The sequence below is a fragment of the Gobio gobio genome (genome assembly GCF_949357685.1).
Source record: "Gobio gobio genome assembly, chromosome: 5".
NCBI lineage: Eukaryota > Metazoa > Chordata > Actinopteri > Cypriniformes > Gobionidae > Gobio > Gobio gobio.
In genome coordinates, this window is record NC_137101.1 from 18,924,568 (window position 1) to 18,942,196 (window position 17,629).

The 17,629-nt window shown below is 38.0% G+C and overlaps 2 protein-coding genes across 3 annotated transcripts in view; one reads left to right on the forward strand and one right to left on the reverse strand.

Annotated features, from left to right (window-relative positions):
- Window positions 1–1,896: 1,896 nt before the first annotated feature.
- avpr2l (arginine vasopressin receptor 2, like) lies at window positions 1,897–5,434 on the reverse strand. The gene is made up of 2 exons (XM_079816513.1): window positions 4,465–5,434; window positions 1,897–2,661 (listed from the first exon to the last, which is right to left on the reverse strand). Exons 1-2 carry the CDS (start codon window positions 5,309–5,311, stop codon window positions 2,582–2,584), a joined length of 927 nt encoding a protein of 308 aa, XP_079672639.1. The 5' UTR covers window positions 5,312–5,434; the 3' UTR covers window positions 1,897–2,581.
- Window positions 5,435–10,314: 4,880 nt separating this feature from the next.
- Window positions 10,315–17,629, forward strand: part of apaf1 (apoptotic peptidase activating factor 1) — a 30,104-nt gene continuing 22,789 nt past the window's right edge. The window contains exons 1-11 of one of the 2 annotated variants that reach the window (XM_079818221.1): window positions 10,315–10,491; window positions 13,718–13,935; window positions 14,013–14,202; window positions 14,293–14,490; window positions 15,021–15,210; window positions 15,331–15,443; window positions 16,247–16,378; window positions 16,606–16,844; window positions 16,946–17,113; window positions 17,197–17,328; window positions 17,415–17,528. In XM_079818221.1, the coding sequence (XP_079674347.1) occupies window positions 13,798–13,935; window positions 14,013–14,202; window positions 14,293–14,490; window positions 15,021–15,210; window positions 15,331–15,443; window positions 16,247–16,378; window positions 16,606–16,844; window positions 16,946–17,113; window positions 17,197–17,328; window positions 17,415–17,528 (1,614 nt within the window). In that variant the 5' untranslated portion in view covers window positions 10,315–10,491; window positions 13,718–13,797. Of the gene's footprint in view, window positions 10,492–10,656; window positions 10,783–13,717; window positions 13,936–14,012; window positions 14,203–14,292; window positions 14,491–15,020; window positions 15,211–15,330; window positions 15,444–16,246; window positions 16,379–16,605; window positions 16,845–16,945; window positions 17,114–17,196; window positions 17,329–17,414; window positions 17,529–17,629 lie in introns of those variants that run through there. The other variant, XM_079818222.1, reaches the window with a different exon arrangement.

The following is a 17,629-nucleotide window of genomic DNA, read 5'->3' on the forward strand; positions in this document are numbered from 1 at the left end:
ATGGACAAAACGTGTATGTATCATAAACTTTTGTTGATCACAGAGCTTATGTTTTGTGATCATTTAAATGTTGTCTAAGGAACCAGTGTGATGCTAACTTCTGGGTTGGCCTACAAAAATACATCATCACTGACTGCAGCACTCTATTAAAATCATGGTCAAATCAATTCCCGCCCTACATTTGTTTCTTGTTCGAGAAGACGTTTCACTTAAATATATGTCACAAGAAAAGACTTTCGCAACTTCTGTTTCTTCCAGACTTTAATGGTGCATTATTACATACAAAATACACTCTTTTTTTAACATTTCATTTGACCCTCTAAAAACTGTTTAAAAAAAATATTGGTAACGTTTTATTGATCAATATCTATATCAACTCTTGAGCCACGTACAATAAAGCCCTATTCTGACAGGATTGGTTTGACAAGGGTATATGGTGTAATGTAATTTGACCACAGGACATCTAATAGTGATGGCCAGTAGAGTGGTGCAGGTATGACATCATGATGCTGATTTTGTTTAAATGGCTGAAATAAGGTCTGTGGTGAACACAAGCACAATACACTTTCACGTTTTATTCTACGACATAAAATGCATCAGTATTTCCCCACTCATGATTTTTTTTAAGCTGTTATGCGTCTTCAAAAAGGTGGTTGCTAGCAAGTGGCTAAATGGGACAACAGCTGCTGCCAGGGATATTAAACGTCATCACGCCGACCAGGTAAACTCAGTCCGCTTTTACAGCCTCGTTATGCTTATAATTGTGCTCTTAGAAATTATTCTAACTCGAATGTTCTGGGAAAATATTTTGAGATAAAAAACTGAGTTCTCGGGAGCTTAGGGATGGTGACGTTGAAGTTGAGCGACCGTGGTGTAGTTCATTTATAGCCTTTAGCTTTTTACTTCTGGCGACTGCATTTAGGCTTCAAAATTCATGTACATGGACGTTGTCGTGAAACGTACCCTTAAACACAAATAATCTAACAGAATTAAACAGAACCCAGTATAATAGCCACTGTTCTTTGTGTATTATGATGCTGGTTTATTCAATTTCAAAATATATCTGCTGTTTATCTATCTGATCTAATTATGTTATTACTCATATTTTTCAAAAGCCATTTCCTACTGTAAATGTCATCATTTACACCGTGTTGTATTTGATGAGGGGCACAAAATGTTATCTTCTGCCTCCCCTTCCACTGTTCAGATACAATGGTCTCCACCATTTTTTATTAGCCTCTAAATGCTCTAATACTATTTTCCAACAGCTACCTTGGATACAGATGCCTTAGGCTTTCATTTAGCCTTTAAATCCACAGAGTATTTCTTCAGTGGAAAGGCTAACCAATTTTGTTGTGTCGTTCGGCAGTTCCATAAAGCTTAGATGCTTTTTAGCAGGTTTTAACAATCATAACTTAAGTGCCTTTAATGAATTAATTTACCTCATTGGTTTTCATATGAAATGTGTAGTTTTGGTGCATAAATGGGATTTAATTTTTAAATATGCTGTATGTGACATGAAAATAAATATAAAATAAATATTTTTAGAATAATCAAACCTGTTAAAGATTTCTCATTCAAAAGATGGTCTCACTCCAAATGTGTGATGAACTATATTAGGTATATTAAATATTCAATATTGCTCTATTATTTATGGGAACAGAGGGGAATAGAAACAAGAAATTTCTGGAGGGAAATATAAAACTGATCACTGAATATCTTGCCTGGTGTTTGTATGAATCCGGGTTTCTCTGTGAATGAAATTCCCATTTCATTTAGCATTGTTTAAGGATTTAAACGGATTTCAAAATGTGTGACGTGACTTTCAAAGAAAACAGGCTTTGCAGTACAAAGACATTTGTGTGCGTGAAAATATGAGATCATCACTCAGTGACTGTAAACATCACACATAATTTTAATCCTATTGAAGGGAAAATAACATTACTTTAATAACTGTAAATGAATTGCATTGACCAAAGGCCAATCTCAAATTTACATAGCTCAGGTAAGATTATACACAGTGTTTTAAAAACTAAACAAAAGATGTGAAAAACGTGACCAGTCTATACAATCACAGATATATGACGACAATATGCAGCTCATTTGTCTGCGTAATCACACAAATTAAGGCATGGGCTAAATATCTTTTAATACATACTGGAAAATAATTATACCTTGATTTTAATAAGAGCCATTTTTCTTGATACAAGACTTGATGTTAATGAGTCACTAAGTGCAGAACGGCTGGTATATTACCTGTAAATCACAGGGCATATTATAACAGTAAAAAGATGAGGTGCCATTACCCATATCATCTGTCAGAAACCTCATTCTATGAATAGCTTATATATTTTACAGCTACATGCAACAATGAAAAGAGAACAGATCTCCTTCCTTCTCTTTAGCAGTAGAAATAGATTTGTTTTTCTAATTGAAACAAAATGACCATGCAGAATTATGCAGCAACTTTCCATAATCAAAATCTCTTCACTTATTAAAAAAGGCAGGGAAATTGGTGTGCTAGTGTTAGTCTGAGACCATATTCTCTCTTCAGCAGCAAGAACTTGTTGTTTGTGAGGTTCTAGCTGTAGTACAGGTAGATCCATGGGTTTGTGCAGCTGTTAAGACTGGCGAGGAGCATGATAGTGACAAACACTGGCCCTGTAAAATAGACATGAGACTGTAAATAAAGAATCACAGACAAAAATAACAAATTGCACCTTTTGTTCAAACTTGGAACTTTTCTGTGCAAAAATAATGCAGTGTGCACCATCTGGTGTCTTACAGGCAACCAAAACATAATGCAGTTTAATCTGATGCTTTGTGGGCTATAATGAATGGTTTTACTTATTTAAATGCAATTTAAATGTTTTTTATCATTTGTTTTATTTATCGTAGTATATATATATATAAATGTATATATATACCGATCAGGCATAACATATGACCTAATATTGTATTGGTCCCCCTTTTTTTGGCACCAAGATGTTAGCAGCAGATCCTTTAATTACTGTAAGTTGTGAGGTGGGGCCTCCATGGATCGGACTTGTTTGTTCAGCACATCCCACAGATACTCGATTGGATTGAGATCTGGGTACTTTGGAGGCCAAGTCAACACCTCAAACTTGTTGATGTTCTCCTCAAACTATTCCTGAACCATTTTTGCTCTGTGGCAGGGTGCATTATCCTGCTGAAAGAGGCCACAGCCACCAGGGAATTCAGTTTCCATGAAAAAGTGTACATGGTCTGCAACAATTCTTAGGTAGGTGGTACGAGTAACATCCACATGGATGGCAGGACCCAAAGTTTCCCAGCAGAGCATTGCGCAAAACATCACACTGCCAAAGCCGGCTTGCCTTCTTCCCATAGTGCATCCTGGTGCCATGTGTTCCCCAGGTAAGTGACGCACACGCACCCAGCCATCCACGTCATGTAAAAGAAAACGTGATTCATCAGACCAGGCCACCTTCTTCCATTGCTCCGTGGTTCATGCTAACATGCCCAATGTTGCCGCTTTCACCGGTGGACAGGGATCAGCATGGGCACCCATGACTGGTCTGTTGCTATGCAGCCCCATACGCATATTCTGACACCTTTATCAGAACCAGCATTAACTTCTTGAGCAATTTGAGCTACAGTAGCTCGTCTGTTTGATCGGACCACACGGGCCAGCCTTCGCTCCCCACGTGCATCAATGAGCCTTGGCCGCCCATGACCCTGTCACCGGTTCACCACTTGTTCCTTCCTTGGACCACTTTTGATAAATACTGACCATTGTAGACCGGGAACACCCCACAAGAGCTGTTTTGGAGATGCTCTGACCCAGTCGTCTAGCCATCACAATTTGGCCCTTGTCAAACTTGCTCAAATCCTTTACGCTTTCCCATTTTTCCAGCATTTAACATCAACTTTGAAGACAAAATGTTCACTTGCTGCCTAATATATCCCACCCACTAACAGGTGCCGTGATGATAATCAGTGTTATCCATTTCACCTCATAATGTCATAATGTTATGCCTGATCGGTGTATTATTATATAATTTACATTTAAAAAAAATATTTGATTCTACTTAAATGTTTTAGAAAAAAAATCAAAGATGTGTAGAAATATTTACAAACAAAATAATGTAAGATATTTTTTAAATATTTTATGATAATATTTAAAATACATATAAAAGATTCTGCACTTTTTCAGGTCACCTACGTCCACATCAGATAAGCAGATCATATAAACTACACAGTCAGATGTTCTTCCATTGACATTCAAAATGCTCTTGGTTCATCTTGCATACTGGAGAACATGATCATGTTATAGTTCTTATATAGTTTATGTATAGGCTATGTTCATTTTTCAATTCAACTTTATGTTAATACTATATTTGCATAAAAAAAAAATTTTTATTAAGTCATAAAAAATGCTAAATAGAAGCATCCTAGAGTGACTTTTGAACAGCTTTGACTTACCTTGTGTGGGTGCACTGCTTGGGCTCCAAGCTGACCAGAGCTGGACAATGAAGAATGGGCTCCAGCAGAGGGTGTACACCAGGATGATGATAAAAGTCATTTTGACAGTCTTCAGCATTGCGCTTGATATCCCTTTAGAGCTGGAGCGCCCATCACCTGTGCTGCCCTGCAAGGCTTTCCTCTTCATGTTGAAATAGATCCCTGCGCATATCTTTATCTGACAAAACATCAAGATTACGGCAGGCAGAACAAACACGGATAAAGTGATCCACGTTATGTATATTTTGCCTCCCCAGGGCTCAATAAACGTCGCCCAGCAGTCGAAAACGTTCTTCTCAACTTCTTGGAGTGAGAAGATGAACATCTGCGGAGCGCTGAACGCCAGTGAGATGAGCCAGGCGGCGCTTATGGCAACATACCTGCGGAAAGACCCCCTAAAGAACGATACCATGGGTTTGCAGACTGCGTGATAGCGATCTATGGTCATGGCCACGATCATATACGTGGACGCAAACATCCCGACCACTTGAAGATACTTAACTGATCTGCACACCAGATCGGAGCCTTTGAACCGGTGCGTAATCTCCATGGATAACTGCGGCAGGACTTGGAAGAAAGCGACAACAAGATCAGCCAGGCACAGGTGTAGAAGAAACAGATGAGTTCGACTGTGTCTTTTTCGTCTTTTCCAGAGGGCACGGAGGAGGAATAAATTACTAAATGTTGCCAGCACGAAAATGGACCCCAGAACTGCAGCTTTCAAGAGCGCAAAGTGTCCATCGGATAAACCAAACGCCTCGTGCGCACTGGAGCAGTTACCGCTGCTGCAATTAAGGTTATCGGCCATTGTTAATTTAATCCTACCTTAGAACCCGACTATTTCATTTATGTTTAGCTTTCGACTCCTGCAGTTGTTGAGCACTGACTCACACGGCGCGGTGCGCTATGGCACAAACTGTCCAACGCGACTACCTGTGTTCACGCACGTCAGGCATTTAGTCATACATTAATTATGCATTGAACAAAAACTTGACACAATTTGTCTTGCAAATTGTGCTTTTGAGGTCAGTGAAAAATGTATTCTTCCCATAATGCCCATAAGATCAAAAAGATGGAAAAAATAGGGTATTTGACATGACTGCAGAGTGTGATATAAAAAGACTTGCAGCATGAAAAGTGACTAAACATTCTATATAAAATTACTTCAAAGTTTCTTTATATTATTATACATGCAGATTAACGAGAAACTGGTTAGTTTTTAATTATTATTATTATTTTGCATTTACAAGACTCTTACGTGAAATGCAAAAATACTTGAAAAAAAGAACCATCCCCATCATCTGCAATATGCAAGACACATTCGTATACTCCACAAATATGTAGGCCTAAATGAAACACTTATGAATTTTAAATGCATAAACAATTTCATCCATTTGGATTAAGGTGTTTTTAACATAAACGAATGAACTTAATGTAATGTATATTTTTCAGTCACATTCATAAATGAACCAGGCACATTTCTATTTGACCTGACTGGAGAGTGTGATATAAAAAGACTTGCAGCTAAAGTGACTGAACATTCTATATGAAATTACTTCAAAGTTCTGTATATTACTATACTTGCAGATTAACGAGAAACTGGTTAGTTTTTAATTATTATTTTTTTGCATTTACAAGACTGTTATGTGAAATACTTGAAAAAAGAACCAGCCCCATCATCTGCAATATGCAATATGCAAGACACATTTGTACTCCACAAATGTTAGTTTATTAAATAACAAGGTTATCATTAATAAACCCATTGTTATCCACAGCATAAGATATATTAGTAGAATAGATAAAAATGGAGGCTCCACGTACGAGATGCCGTACATCTGTGGTGTGGTAGCATTTCCATTTGGAAACACCAAATAAAGTGAGATGTGTGTGTTGTGATAGGCAGCTAGCCTTCTGCAACAATACATCATCCATGATGCGCCATTTGAGGAGCACTCATCCTGCCATTTTGGGGGGTGCAGAGGATGGTAACATTCCCCCTGTTATAGGCCTATATACTGACACTGCTGGGCCGTCTAAGCAAGGTATGCATTGTTTGAAATATAATTCAGATAAAATGACAAAGTGTTGGGACACTGTTTAGAAAGTCCATAGTTTTAAATAGGTCAACCACCCCTAAAAACTAACCCAATCACAACTCCCAATCGTGTTAAACACAGCTTCACTGTGAATATTTAAATATAACACTTCACAAACTTAGCCACTGTATTAAATGAAAAACATTTATAGGCCTACATATGATTAACCCATCGACAGCCAGTGAAGACATCAGTTTGGTTTTCGTAATTGTTGTAGTTCTAAATTCAGTTTGATCTGTCTCTGTCTGAGCATAAACTACCAAACATAACTTATAAAATAATACACCAGTAGGCTACTTTTAATAGCTGTGCACCTATATATATTTTTTCAATGTATCTGATCTTCTTTATCTTCTCTAGTCTGAAAAAAAACCCATCACACTGGAGTGCACTTCGCTGATGCGTTCAAACACAGCAACTCCTGGGGCCTATACCATGAAGCCGGTTTAGCTGGCTAGCCAAATTTGTTTAAGCTTAGTTTGTGCCAATCCTGGATTTTAGGTACCATTAAAGTGGCTTGGCTTTAAGCAGTGTTCATCTCCGTAGTAACTTACGCTCCATGGCTAACCTGCTCCAGGGCAGGTTATGTTCTGGATAAGAAATCTCAAACTGAAATTGGACCAATCAGCTGTGAGCAAAGTGACACACCTCTGATGCAATAAAGTCACTTCCCCTGTTTCTACTCCAAATGAAAGGTCACTACATAGAAAATGTTTTTTAAGACTAAAGTGTCTGGCTTTTAACGATGCTTATTTATAATAATAATAATTTTAATGACATAATTTCTGTAAATATTATACCCTTAATCAATTACACATGTATTATTTTAGTTAATCAATCATTAATAGGCACTTTAGTTAAAATTAATATAAATAGCCTATATAAACCTATATCAATAAATAAAGCTATAAAAATGACTACATGTGAGCTTCAAATCTCTCAATATATCAAATAAACTAACTTCATAACTTTTACTTGCGTTGACGTAAAAGATTTTTCTTTTAGTTGTCCTCTTTCATAGACAGCTCTTTTCTACTTGCTGTGTGTAAATTTGTTTAAATTCTTAATATTTTTCAATCATGTAATATTCTGCAGAAGAGAGAAATGAATCTCACTGCTTCTCTAGCGAGAAGTGAATCTCAGTTTCACTGATCCATAGCGTGTGATTGGCTGTTCACTACTGATGTCACAGCTAAACTCAGGATCAAATCCTGAGTTGACAGAGGAAGCTGATGATCAGCATCACGGGACCAACAAAGCCCGAATAGATTGGTGTAGTTTTGTCAACTCAAAACTAATCCTGTAACCCTGAGTTTGTTTAACTACCAGGTACAGGTCCCTGGTGGGCAGTTTCAGTCTTCGTCTAACTTTATGGAGATATGTCATCTGAAAAATTATATAACTTATACTTCATATATGCTGTCAGTTTATGCTTTGTAACTTATTGTTGTTTTAATTCTCATTCAGAGCCACAAATGTCAACATCAGTCCCATCATCATCATCATCATCATCATCAACACCAGCAGAGACCCAGGATAGTCTTATCCGTGAAACCCAGACGATACACTCAAAGATGCATTTTTGCCCAGAACGCATGATCCATTAATTTATTGGAAAGAGAGAGCAGTAATTTTCCCTCATTTGTATGTAAAAAATATTTGTGCATGCCAGCAACAAGTGTCCCTTGTGAGAGGATATTTTCAAAGGCTGGAGAAATTATAAAAAAAGACGTCGGCTAAGTCCTTCAACAGCAGAGCAATTTATATATTTGAATAAAAATGTTATGTAACAAATGTGACACATTGTGGCTTTATTTTGTTAATCTTCATTTTTCATGACCAACAAAAAAATGAGGAGGCTACAGGTTACAAAACCAAGATCATGTAGTTGTCAGACAGATTATTTATATATATATTTATTTATATATTACATGGATCATTGTCAAGGTTATTTCAGATAAACACATGCAAGTGACCACTATAATGTCGTCGTAGAGACGGGTGTCGGATTGCACATTTGTTTCAACTGTTTCAGTGCTTCACGAAGCCTCGGTCTGCCCATCACTAGAAACAAACACCGGTTGATCCTCCGTGAAGACAGGCAGAGCGCTCAAGGAGACAGACAAGAACACAGGAAAAACCCAACCATCTGACAAACACAAGTCGAATGACGATGAGTGTAAATAAACACAGATAATGAGTGGCAGCTGGCGCTGATAATCAGCCGAGTGGTAATCAGCGGCCACACCCACACATATGCACAGTGAATTCGAACCGTGACATCCATATAGGGTCAATGCATGTCAATATACATTTGAACCAATTGCATGCCATGTTCATGATTTTAAAAATTGTTTTTTCCCACAATGAGGGATTTATGCTGATTCTAAGGCATTTTGTAAATATGAATTTTTACATAAAATCAAATTGATTCAAATAATAATAAAATATGCCATGATTTGTGAGTGCAGAAATCTTACCTTTTGCTGACGGACAAATATGAATCACATTAATTGTATTTGTGCATGTGCAATCTGCAATTCAAATACATAAATCAAATGTATAATTGAGTGTATATTACATAACTGAGTGTATATTTTAACCTAAAATACTAATACAATACTCATTCAAATAGACAATATTAACTGTATACATAATGAGAGAGGGAGGTGAATAACAAAAGCCTCATTTAACAGTAGAGTTAATGTTGAAACGGCACTTTATAGCAATAAATTCTTGAGTATTACACTTCATTAAGCAGAGCATTTTGAGGTCACTGAAGTAAAGTCAGTCTGTTGATCAGCATTTTGCCTTCAGTGCTTTTATGTTACAGTAAATTCAAATCAATTGTATGAACTGACTTTGATATTTGATGAGCACTTTGACTAAAGAGACTTGTGACTAATTAGCTGCTATATATATATATATATATATATATATATATATATATATATATATATATATATATATATATATATATATATATATAATTTTTTTCTATTGACACTGTATTGGAGTTGGCCTATATTTCAATGCTTATGATTAAGGACATACGGCTGCTACACAAAGTTTGTATCAACATCTGTAAATATTTTAGCTCTATATTTGATCTTCCTTCAGTGGAAATTCTGTAAATACATTTGTTGAAAATGTCCTTGAACCCTAAATGGGATTGCCACCTCTATAATTTTGTCTCACAAGACCACTAGTTGACCACCAGCAGCAAAAACTATTAATAATATAGCCAATACTGTATATTATAAAATATGAAAGTAATATTGCGTTTTGTACATTTATTTTATTGCAGACAAAATATGTTTGTGTACACACAGACATGAAAACATCATTTTAAAATCTTCTGCAGACATCATATGTGTATCTTAAAATAATGGATCAATGTAGGCTATTAAGAACTCAACAAATTGAATAGCCTAAATAAAAACAAAAGAATAATCAATATGAATAAAAAAACGAAGCTTAAAGGTACACAATTGTACAAGGAATGATACAAATCAATAAATGGATAACAAAAAAAAGAAATGAAATCCCAAGCAAAAATAAACACCTTTTTTTATTCGGTGAAATAAAAAAACGATGTTCAATGTTAATTCTGAAGTGACTGCCATGTGCTTGTCTGCCTAGTTACAGTTATATCAAACTGTGCATTACCTCAGCGGTTCACGTGACTTCATGGCGTTTCGCTATTGGTCAGAGCGCACCGGGGAAGTTGTTTGTGTCAAAAAAGCAGGAAGCGCACATTTTAAGGAGCGGACGAATTGGAATGTTTTTTTAAACTGGTTTTCTTTGGAATGTCTTACTGAACGTCACTGGTCTCAGTCTAGCAGGAGATATTCCCAAATATACTCATATTTTTCAGCGAAGCAAAATATCTGTAAGTATACGTCTTTTAAAATGAATTTAGATTTTCTCTCCCTGTCTTAACTAACTGATCGGAAGTCAGTTAATAATCACCACTATGGGCTGACGAGCCACACCTGTGTCTATAAATTAAACATGTCGAACACATTTATTTATTACTGAGCGTCCTAGTAGGTTGTCAACTAATAGGCTCTGAAGTATTATATTTGCGTTTTCTAGACGCGTGTCTTTGTTGGCATTAATTATTCACAATATTTATTATTTGTCGAGGCAGACTGTTTTTGCTTCTTGTTCAGTGATGACAGTAAGTACGCGTAGGCTACTAAATAAGTTACTTAGTAGTATGTCCACACCTGTTTTTGTTTCGTTATGTTGCTGAAGTCTTAGTTTCGGTTTTAAAATACTTGCTTAACATGCTGCTTCAGATTTTGATCAGGGCTGTCATGCACTAACTTACTGGTAAAAAAGTTTTGGACACGCTTGACTGTGTTTGTTTATAAGGGTTTAAAGGCAGTTGTTAGGCACGTAGCAGTTGTATCCATTGCCATACTGCATGACCTTAAGTTCCATATTTTATATCAAGCAATAAAAACTTAGTTTATTAAGCAAATGTATTCGTATGGCATCCTTCCGATAGAAAATATAGTCCATGGCTTAATTCACCGTTGCTATACATTGTATACAACAGAATTAGCAAGCTAAGTAGTTATGATTCCACTGTTATCATTTTAAAGGGATCGTTCACCCAAAAATGAAAATTGTTGTCATTTACTTACCCTCATGTTGTTCCAGATGTATGAGTTTCTTTCTTCTGTTGCTCAAGATATTTTAAAGAATGTTGGTAGCCAGAGAGTTGATGGCACCCATTGACTTCCATAGTATTTTAGTCAATGGGTGCCATCAACTTTCTTTAAAATATCATCTTTTGTGTTTGACAGATGAAACCCATACAAGTTTGGAACAACTTGAGGATAAGTAATGACAATCTTTTCACTTATGGGTGAACTTTCCCCTAAAATATTAAATGTTTGGATATATTAAATGGTAACAGTCACTTAAGGGCACCTATAGCCGCGTTTCCACCGCAGGAACTTTCCCCAGGAACTAAGAACTTTGGGGTGGTACTACTCGGTGTGTTTCGACCGCAGGAACCAGGGTCTGAATGAAGTTCCGGGGAAATATTTCCCCCTCCGAACGGCCCTGCTCACGAGGTAGTACTTTTTCAAAGTTCGGGAACTTTCTGGGGTGGGACTTGGGCGCTGAACATGCTGATTGGTTGAGCTCATGCAGCATTTTATTTCAACCGGCATTTTAAAAAGTCTTTTGCGAGGTTCGTTCTGCGTTCAGTAAATATCAGTCTCGCTCTTTCTGTCTGATGGCACGCGTTCGTCTCAGCCATCTCACGGTCAATGTCCGTAATAGCTGATAATAACATACCGGTACTTTGTCTTATTTTAAATCTAGCTTTACGAGCTTTCAGAATATGCTTTATGATCAGTGCTCGTCTCTTTTCTGCAGTTTTGTTAATGACCTCTTTAGTAAACCAATACATAAAGGTGAACTATGTAGGATTTTTGCAGTAAAACATCCAGAATCCACTAGGCCAGTGTTATATATTTTGTTCAGTTGAGTACTTAGAATATCCCAAATGTTTTCAACTATTTGTAAATCGTGAGAAAATTGCTATTTTAACCGAGGAGCCGGGACGTGTGAGCTATGCGTGTGAGGGAGTCGCCTGTCGATTGCGTCATATCTGCGTCACCCTCGGTCTCCGGTTTTATTCAGTGTAACACTTTACTCTCACTGCAGTGTAAACAAGTGTCACAGCAGCCGCCGAGCGAACGTCATAACTTCCTTTTCAACACACTCAGATATATCTAATACGATAAACAGAGCTGCGTTACCTCACACTCAGCACTGGAGAAGAGGAAGTGCCGCCGGCAACTGTGTCATAATAAAAGTCCCGCCAGCGACTATGCCATAATAACAGTCCCGCTCTTCAATCGCTCCTGCGGCCTTGCTCAGCTCCACAACACTCGCTCCTGCTCTGCTTCAGACTACAGTAATGTTAATAATCGCATCCATGAACATGATTTCTGCCCGAGTCCTATCCTGACTGTTTTCCACCGGCTGTGAGGTGAAGACCACATGTCCCGAGATTCTGCGCTCAAACGTGGCGTCATCAAACTACGCCTTTGTTTTGAACAGGCGACCTCTAGTGGACGGAAAAGTTACATAGTGTAGCTTAACCAGCAAAAGTAGTGCTGCTTGAATCTCCTCCATACTTGTTATTGTTGCAGACAGTGTCGCACAAAAGTTATTACTGTCCGTCGCTGACGAGGAGCAGTCGCACCGCACGCAGTCGCAGTCCTACATCACCGGATTAATTTGCCTAATCTTCTCGGTACTTTAGACTGCAGTGGAAACGCAAACAGCAGCAGGTCTGGGGGAAAAAAGTTCCTGTAAAAAAAGTTCCTGGTACAAATTGTTCCGGGTAATATAGGTGGAAACGGGGCTTATTATGCCCCTTTTTACAAGATGTCATATTGGTCTTGCGTGTCCCCAAAATGTGTCTGTGAAGTTTCAGCACAAAATACCCCACAGATAATTTATTATAACGAGTTGAAAATGTCATTTTGAGGCCTGTCTATAAAAAGCGCTGTTTTGGTGTGTACCACTTTAAATGTAAATGAGCTGCATATCCCCGCCCTGTCTTTAGAAGAGGGCCTAGCATATACATCTCTCCTGTGCATGGCAGATTGCATACAGGTCTCACAGGGCGGGTCTGTGTTAAAATGGCAGTGTCAGTCCAACCTTGCGGGCGGGCCTTTGCAGTGTGATGTCACACTGCAGATAATCTGAGAACAGCTTGGATTTTTATCGTTATGGGGTGGTTGTTTACACACACTGTCAACACACATTTATGTTCAAACATCATGTAAAAGTGGATTTTGCATTATAGGTGCCCTTTAAGTAATAATAATGTTCATTAAAGTTCATCCTTGTGAATTGCATGGCTTAATCGAACATTGCTATGCGGTAATATGACTCGGCTACTTTTTAGTGGATTTTGTGCTGACCAGTCAGAAGCCAGGATTGAAAATATTCACATTAGCATTTAAAAATCTATAGGGAGCAGGTTTTTCCTGAAATGTCCCTTTCCAAATGGACCTGGGTGGATGCACGACTTTATACTTGAGTAAATAAAATGCCTAATTTGTATGCTCTCTCCCACTTAGTTCGCTGTATACTGCCCTGCTGCACTAAGTAACACTCAATCAACCGCAGCGTTCCTCAGAGTGCTGCAGCTTATGTGGAGATGGAGGAACGTGCTCGCAGCTGTCTGCTGCGCTCCAAAGCCACTCTGGAGCAGGACATCAAAGCCTCCTACTTGATGGACCACATGATCAGCGACGGCGTCTTGACGAATGATGAAGAAGCGATGGTGCTCAACAAGGTCTGTTGTGGTGTTAACGTGCTCCGTATTAATACTGTAAAAAAGGGAATTCAAGTCAATTTTTTCTGCTTCTCCAGGCCACTAGAAGAGAGCAGGCCACAACGCTGCTCGAGGTGCTGTTGAGGAAAGACAACAGGGCATACATCTCCTTCTACAATGCACTGATCAGAGAGAGTTACGGAGATCTAGCCAACCTCCTTCATAGTGACCTGCCTTTGCTCAGCCCTGAAGGAGAGCGGAGCTTTGCTGATGGAGTGTCTCCCTCTGGTAACCATTTTAGCCACTTGGACATGTATGAACTTGTTTTTGAAGTAAGCAAGTATGAGATGCTACAGTTTTTGTTTGCTTTTATTGTAGTCCAGGCGATTCTGAGTGAAGGTGGGGTGCCTCAGAGACCTGTGGTGTTTGTGAGCCGACCCACTTTGCTGAACCTGATTCAGCAGAAGCTGTACCAGCTGCAGAAGACACCGGGCTGGGTTACAGTTTTTGGCATGGCGGGCTCAGGGAAGTCTGTGATGGCTGCAGAGGTTGTTCGAGATCATACCCTCATTAAGGGTAAAATTGCATTTAGAATTTGATTTTTATGGATTTTTCATATTTTTAAATGAACGCCTTTCTAATTTTATTTGGGTGTTTCTTCAACTTCAGGTACTTTTATCCAGGGGTTTGAGGCTATTAAAAAAAAAAAATATATATATATATATATTTATATTATATTATTTATATTATATTATTTATATTATATTATTTATATTATATTATTTATAATATATTATTTATATATATTATTTATAAATAATATAATATAAATAATATAATATAAATAATATAATATAAATAATATAATATAAATAATATATATATATATATATATGTGTATATGATCATTTCACTCCATTTAAAATAAAAATAACATGCGCACAAATGCAAATATAAAAATATATATATATTTTTTTTTTTATATTTGCATTTGTGTGCATGTTAGTTTTATTTTAAATGGAGTGAAATGATCAATAAAAAAACTTTGATTAAAAATAAACAAACTATTCAGGATGAAATTATTCATTATGTATTTTTCTCTTCAGAGTGTTTTCCAGATGGTATTCACTGGCTTTCTGTTGGCCAATGCGAGCGGGCAGACCTGCTGATAAGAATGCAGTCTCTATGTTTCCGTTTGGAGCAGGGTCAAAGCTCAGAAGCCAGCCAGCGACCACCCTGCTCTGTGGAGGAGGCCAAAGAGCGCCTGCGGTTCCTAATACTCCGCAGGTTCCCCAGGTGGGTGCTGGAAGGATGTGGTCTCTTAATTACTATAACACTTCAAAACACAATAAAAATAGATTTTTAAAATAGTTGCCTTTACTTTATCAGCTGCTACCTCTCATGTGCATTCCTCAGGTCCCTGCTGATTCTCGATGATGTCTGGGACAGCTCTACTCTCAGGTCCTTTGATATTCAGTGTAGAGTTCTTCTGACCACACGCAACCGAAGTCTGGCTGACTCCGTAAGCGGTGAGTAATTCATTTGTGTCTAGTTTGCATTGCATTGATTTGACAGAGTGGATGGTTATTTCTAAAAAAGTTTAGTTTAATAAGTAACTAACTAGAGCCCCGTTTCCACCGAAATTACCTGGAGCGATTTGTCCCAGGCATTCGCGCATTGACTTTACAGTTCCCACTGGATTTCGTCCTTTGCAAATAAATGTAATAAAGTCTGAACCTCGTTGTCGAGCCATCTGTGGTATTTTTTTTTTTAAACTCTATTGTTGATTCGAATAGCAAACAACTCATACTGCACGCACCGCAACAGACTTTTAAAAATAGTGGTTGAAATAAAATGCCGCGTCGAGTCAACCAATCAAAATGCTGCGTGAACTTAACCAATCAGTATGTTCAGCGCCCAAGTCCCACCCCTGAAAGTTCCTGAACTTTGAAAAAGTACTACCCCGCGAGCAGGGCTGTTTTGAAAGTGAAATCTTTACCCATAACTTCATTTAGACCCTGATTCCCGCGATCGAAACAGTCCCACCCCAAAGTCCCTAGTTCCTGTGGTGGAAGCACAGCTTAGGTGGATCTTGTGCCTGCTTGTTGTCTGAGTTTTGAATTAAATCCGAGGCAAATCCTGCACTAAATGAAATTACAAATAAAACTCTGATAACGGAGAGCAGCTGGTCTTGGAGATAAGCTATTTTCAGCTGAGGTTATGAGAGAAATGTTCTTTTGTCTGTATTGTTGCTGTTATCTCGCATAATTAATTTAGCGTTCTAATTTCATTAATATAAGGGTTCATCCTGTTTCTGTGTGCTTTTGTAAAGGTACAAGGTTTGAAGTGCCTGTTGAAAATGGTCTAGATGAGGAGAAAGCCCTGGAAGTTCTTTCTTTGTATGTCAGTTGGAAACCACAGCAACTTCCAGAACAGGCCCGCAGCATTGTGAGCGAATGCAAAGGTACAACTCGCTTTATGCAAAACTAAACCAAGAAACACGTAATCACTGCATTTGTCACCCGCTTATTGTCCTCTACCTCACATCATGATATGGCACAAATGTTTCTGAAATTTCCCTCTTTTATTAAAGTACAAATTTACTTTGAAAATCACCATGGCCGTATATCTCCTTTGAATAACATTTGAGTAATGGTGCTTAATACTATGGTATGTTTCTCCTTCCATTAGGTTCTCCTTTGGTGGTTTCTCTGATTGGAGCTCTGTTGAGGGAGTTCCCTGACCGCTGGAGCTACTACCTTCGGCTGCTGCAGGAGAAACAATTCAAGCGGATCCGTAAGTCATCGTCCTATGACTATGAAGCTCTGGACCAGGCCATGGACGCCAGCCTGCAGGTTCTAAAGCCTGAACACAGAGATCTATACCGAGACCTGAGCATCATGCAGAAAGACATCAAAGTGCCTGCTAAGGTCTCAGTGTCACTTATTTTTATTCCCAATTTATGGTTATCATACTTGCAAGTATGACAGCATTAGCAACTTTTTTTTATTCTATGTTTTCGATCATGCAGGTTCTGTCGGTGCTGTGGGATCTTGAGTTGGAGGAGGTGGAGGATGTCCTACAGGAATTTGTGAATAAATCACTGCTGTTTCGGGACTGTAACCAGCGACCGTATCTCTATTACCTTCACGATCTGCAGCTGGACTTTCTCGCTGAACAGAACCGTGGTGAAATTGCAGTGAGTTGTATTACTTTTTATTTGTTTTGTTTTTTTTACACGGTGCTACTAAAGAACAGGCTCTGAATTAATTTCTCCTGTAGGAACTACATAAAAAGATGGTCCGTAAATACCAGCAGTTCTATAATGAAAGCCCACCCAGTTCTGCGGATAAAGAATGTTTGTATTTTTACCGCTTCCTCCCGTACCACATGGCTAAAGCGGGACTGTCTAAGGTAATAACCTATTTGAACACCAGTTTATGTAGGATCAAATGATTGCTCTTCCATTTATAAATATTAAGTTCTCCCTTCTTTTTTAGGAGCTTTATTCACTGATGTTTTCCCTGGACTGGGTCAAAGAAAAATCTCAGGTTATGGGATCTGCCCATCTTATCAACGACTATGTAGAATATGGTGAAATGCTAGACAAAGAGGTATTTACACTGTTTTAGTTGGATTTGTTGATGTCCCTCAATTGTACTTTTTCTTGTTTTGTTCTTTTTGTTATTTAACAATTTGTACAAAAAAAGCCTGT

What these genes read in the sequence shown, in the direction of transcription:
- avpr2l (XM_079816513.1), bottom strand. Translation starts at nt 5,311, where the DNA reads ATGGCCGATAACCTTAATTGCAGCAGCGGTAACTGCTCCAGTGCGCAC. An exon ending in AAGCAGTGCACCCACACAAG is followed by an intron (nt 2,662 to 4,464) that starts GTAAGTCAAAGC and finishes TCTATTTTACAG; the next exon opens with GGCCAGTGTTTGTCACTATC.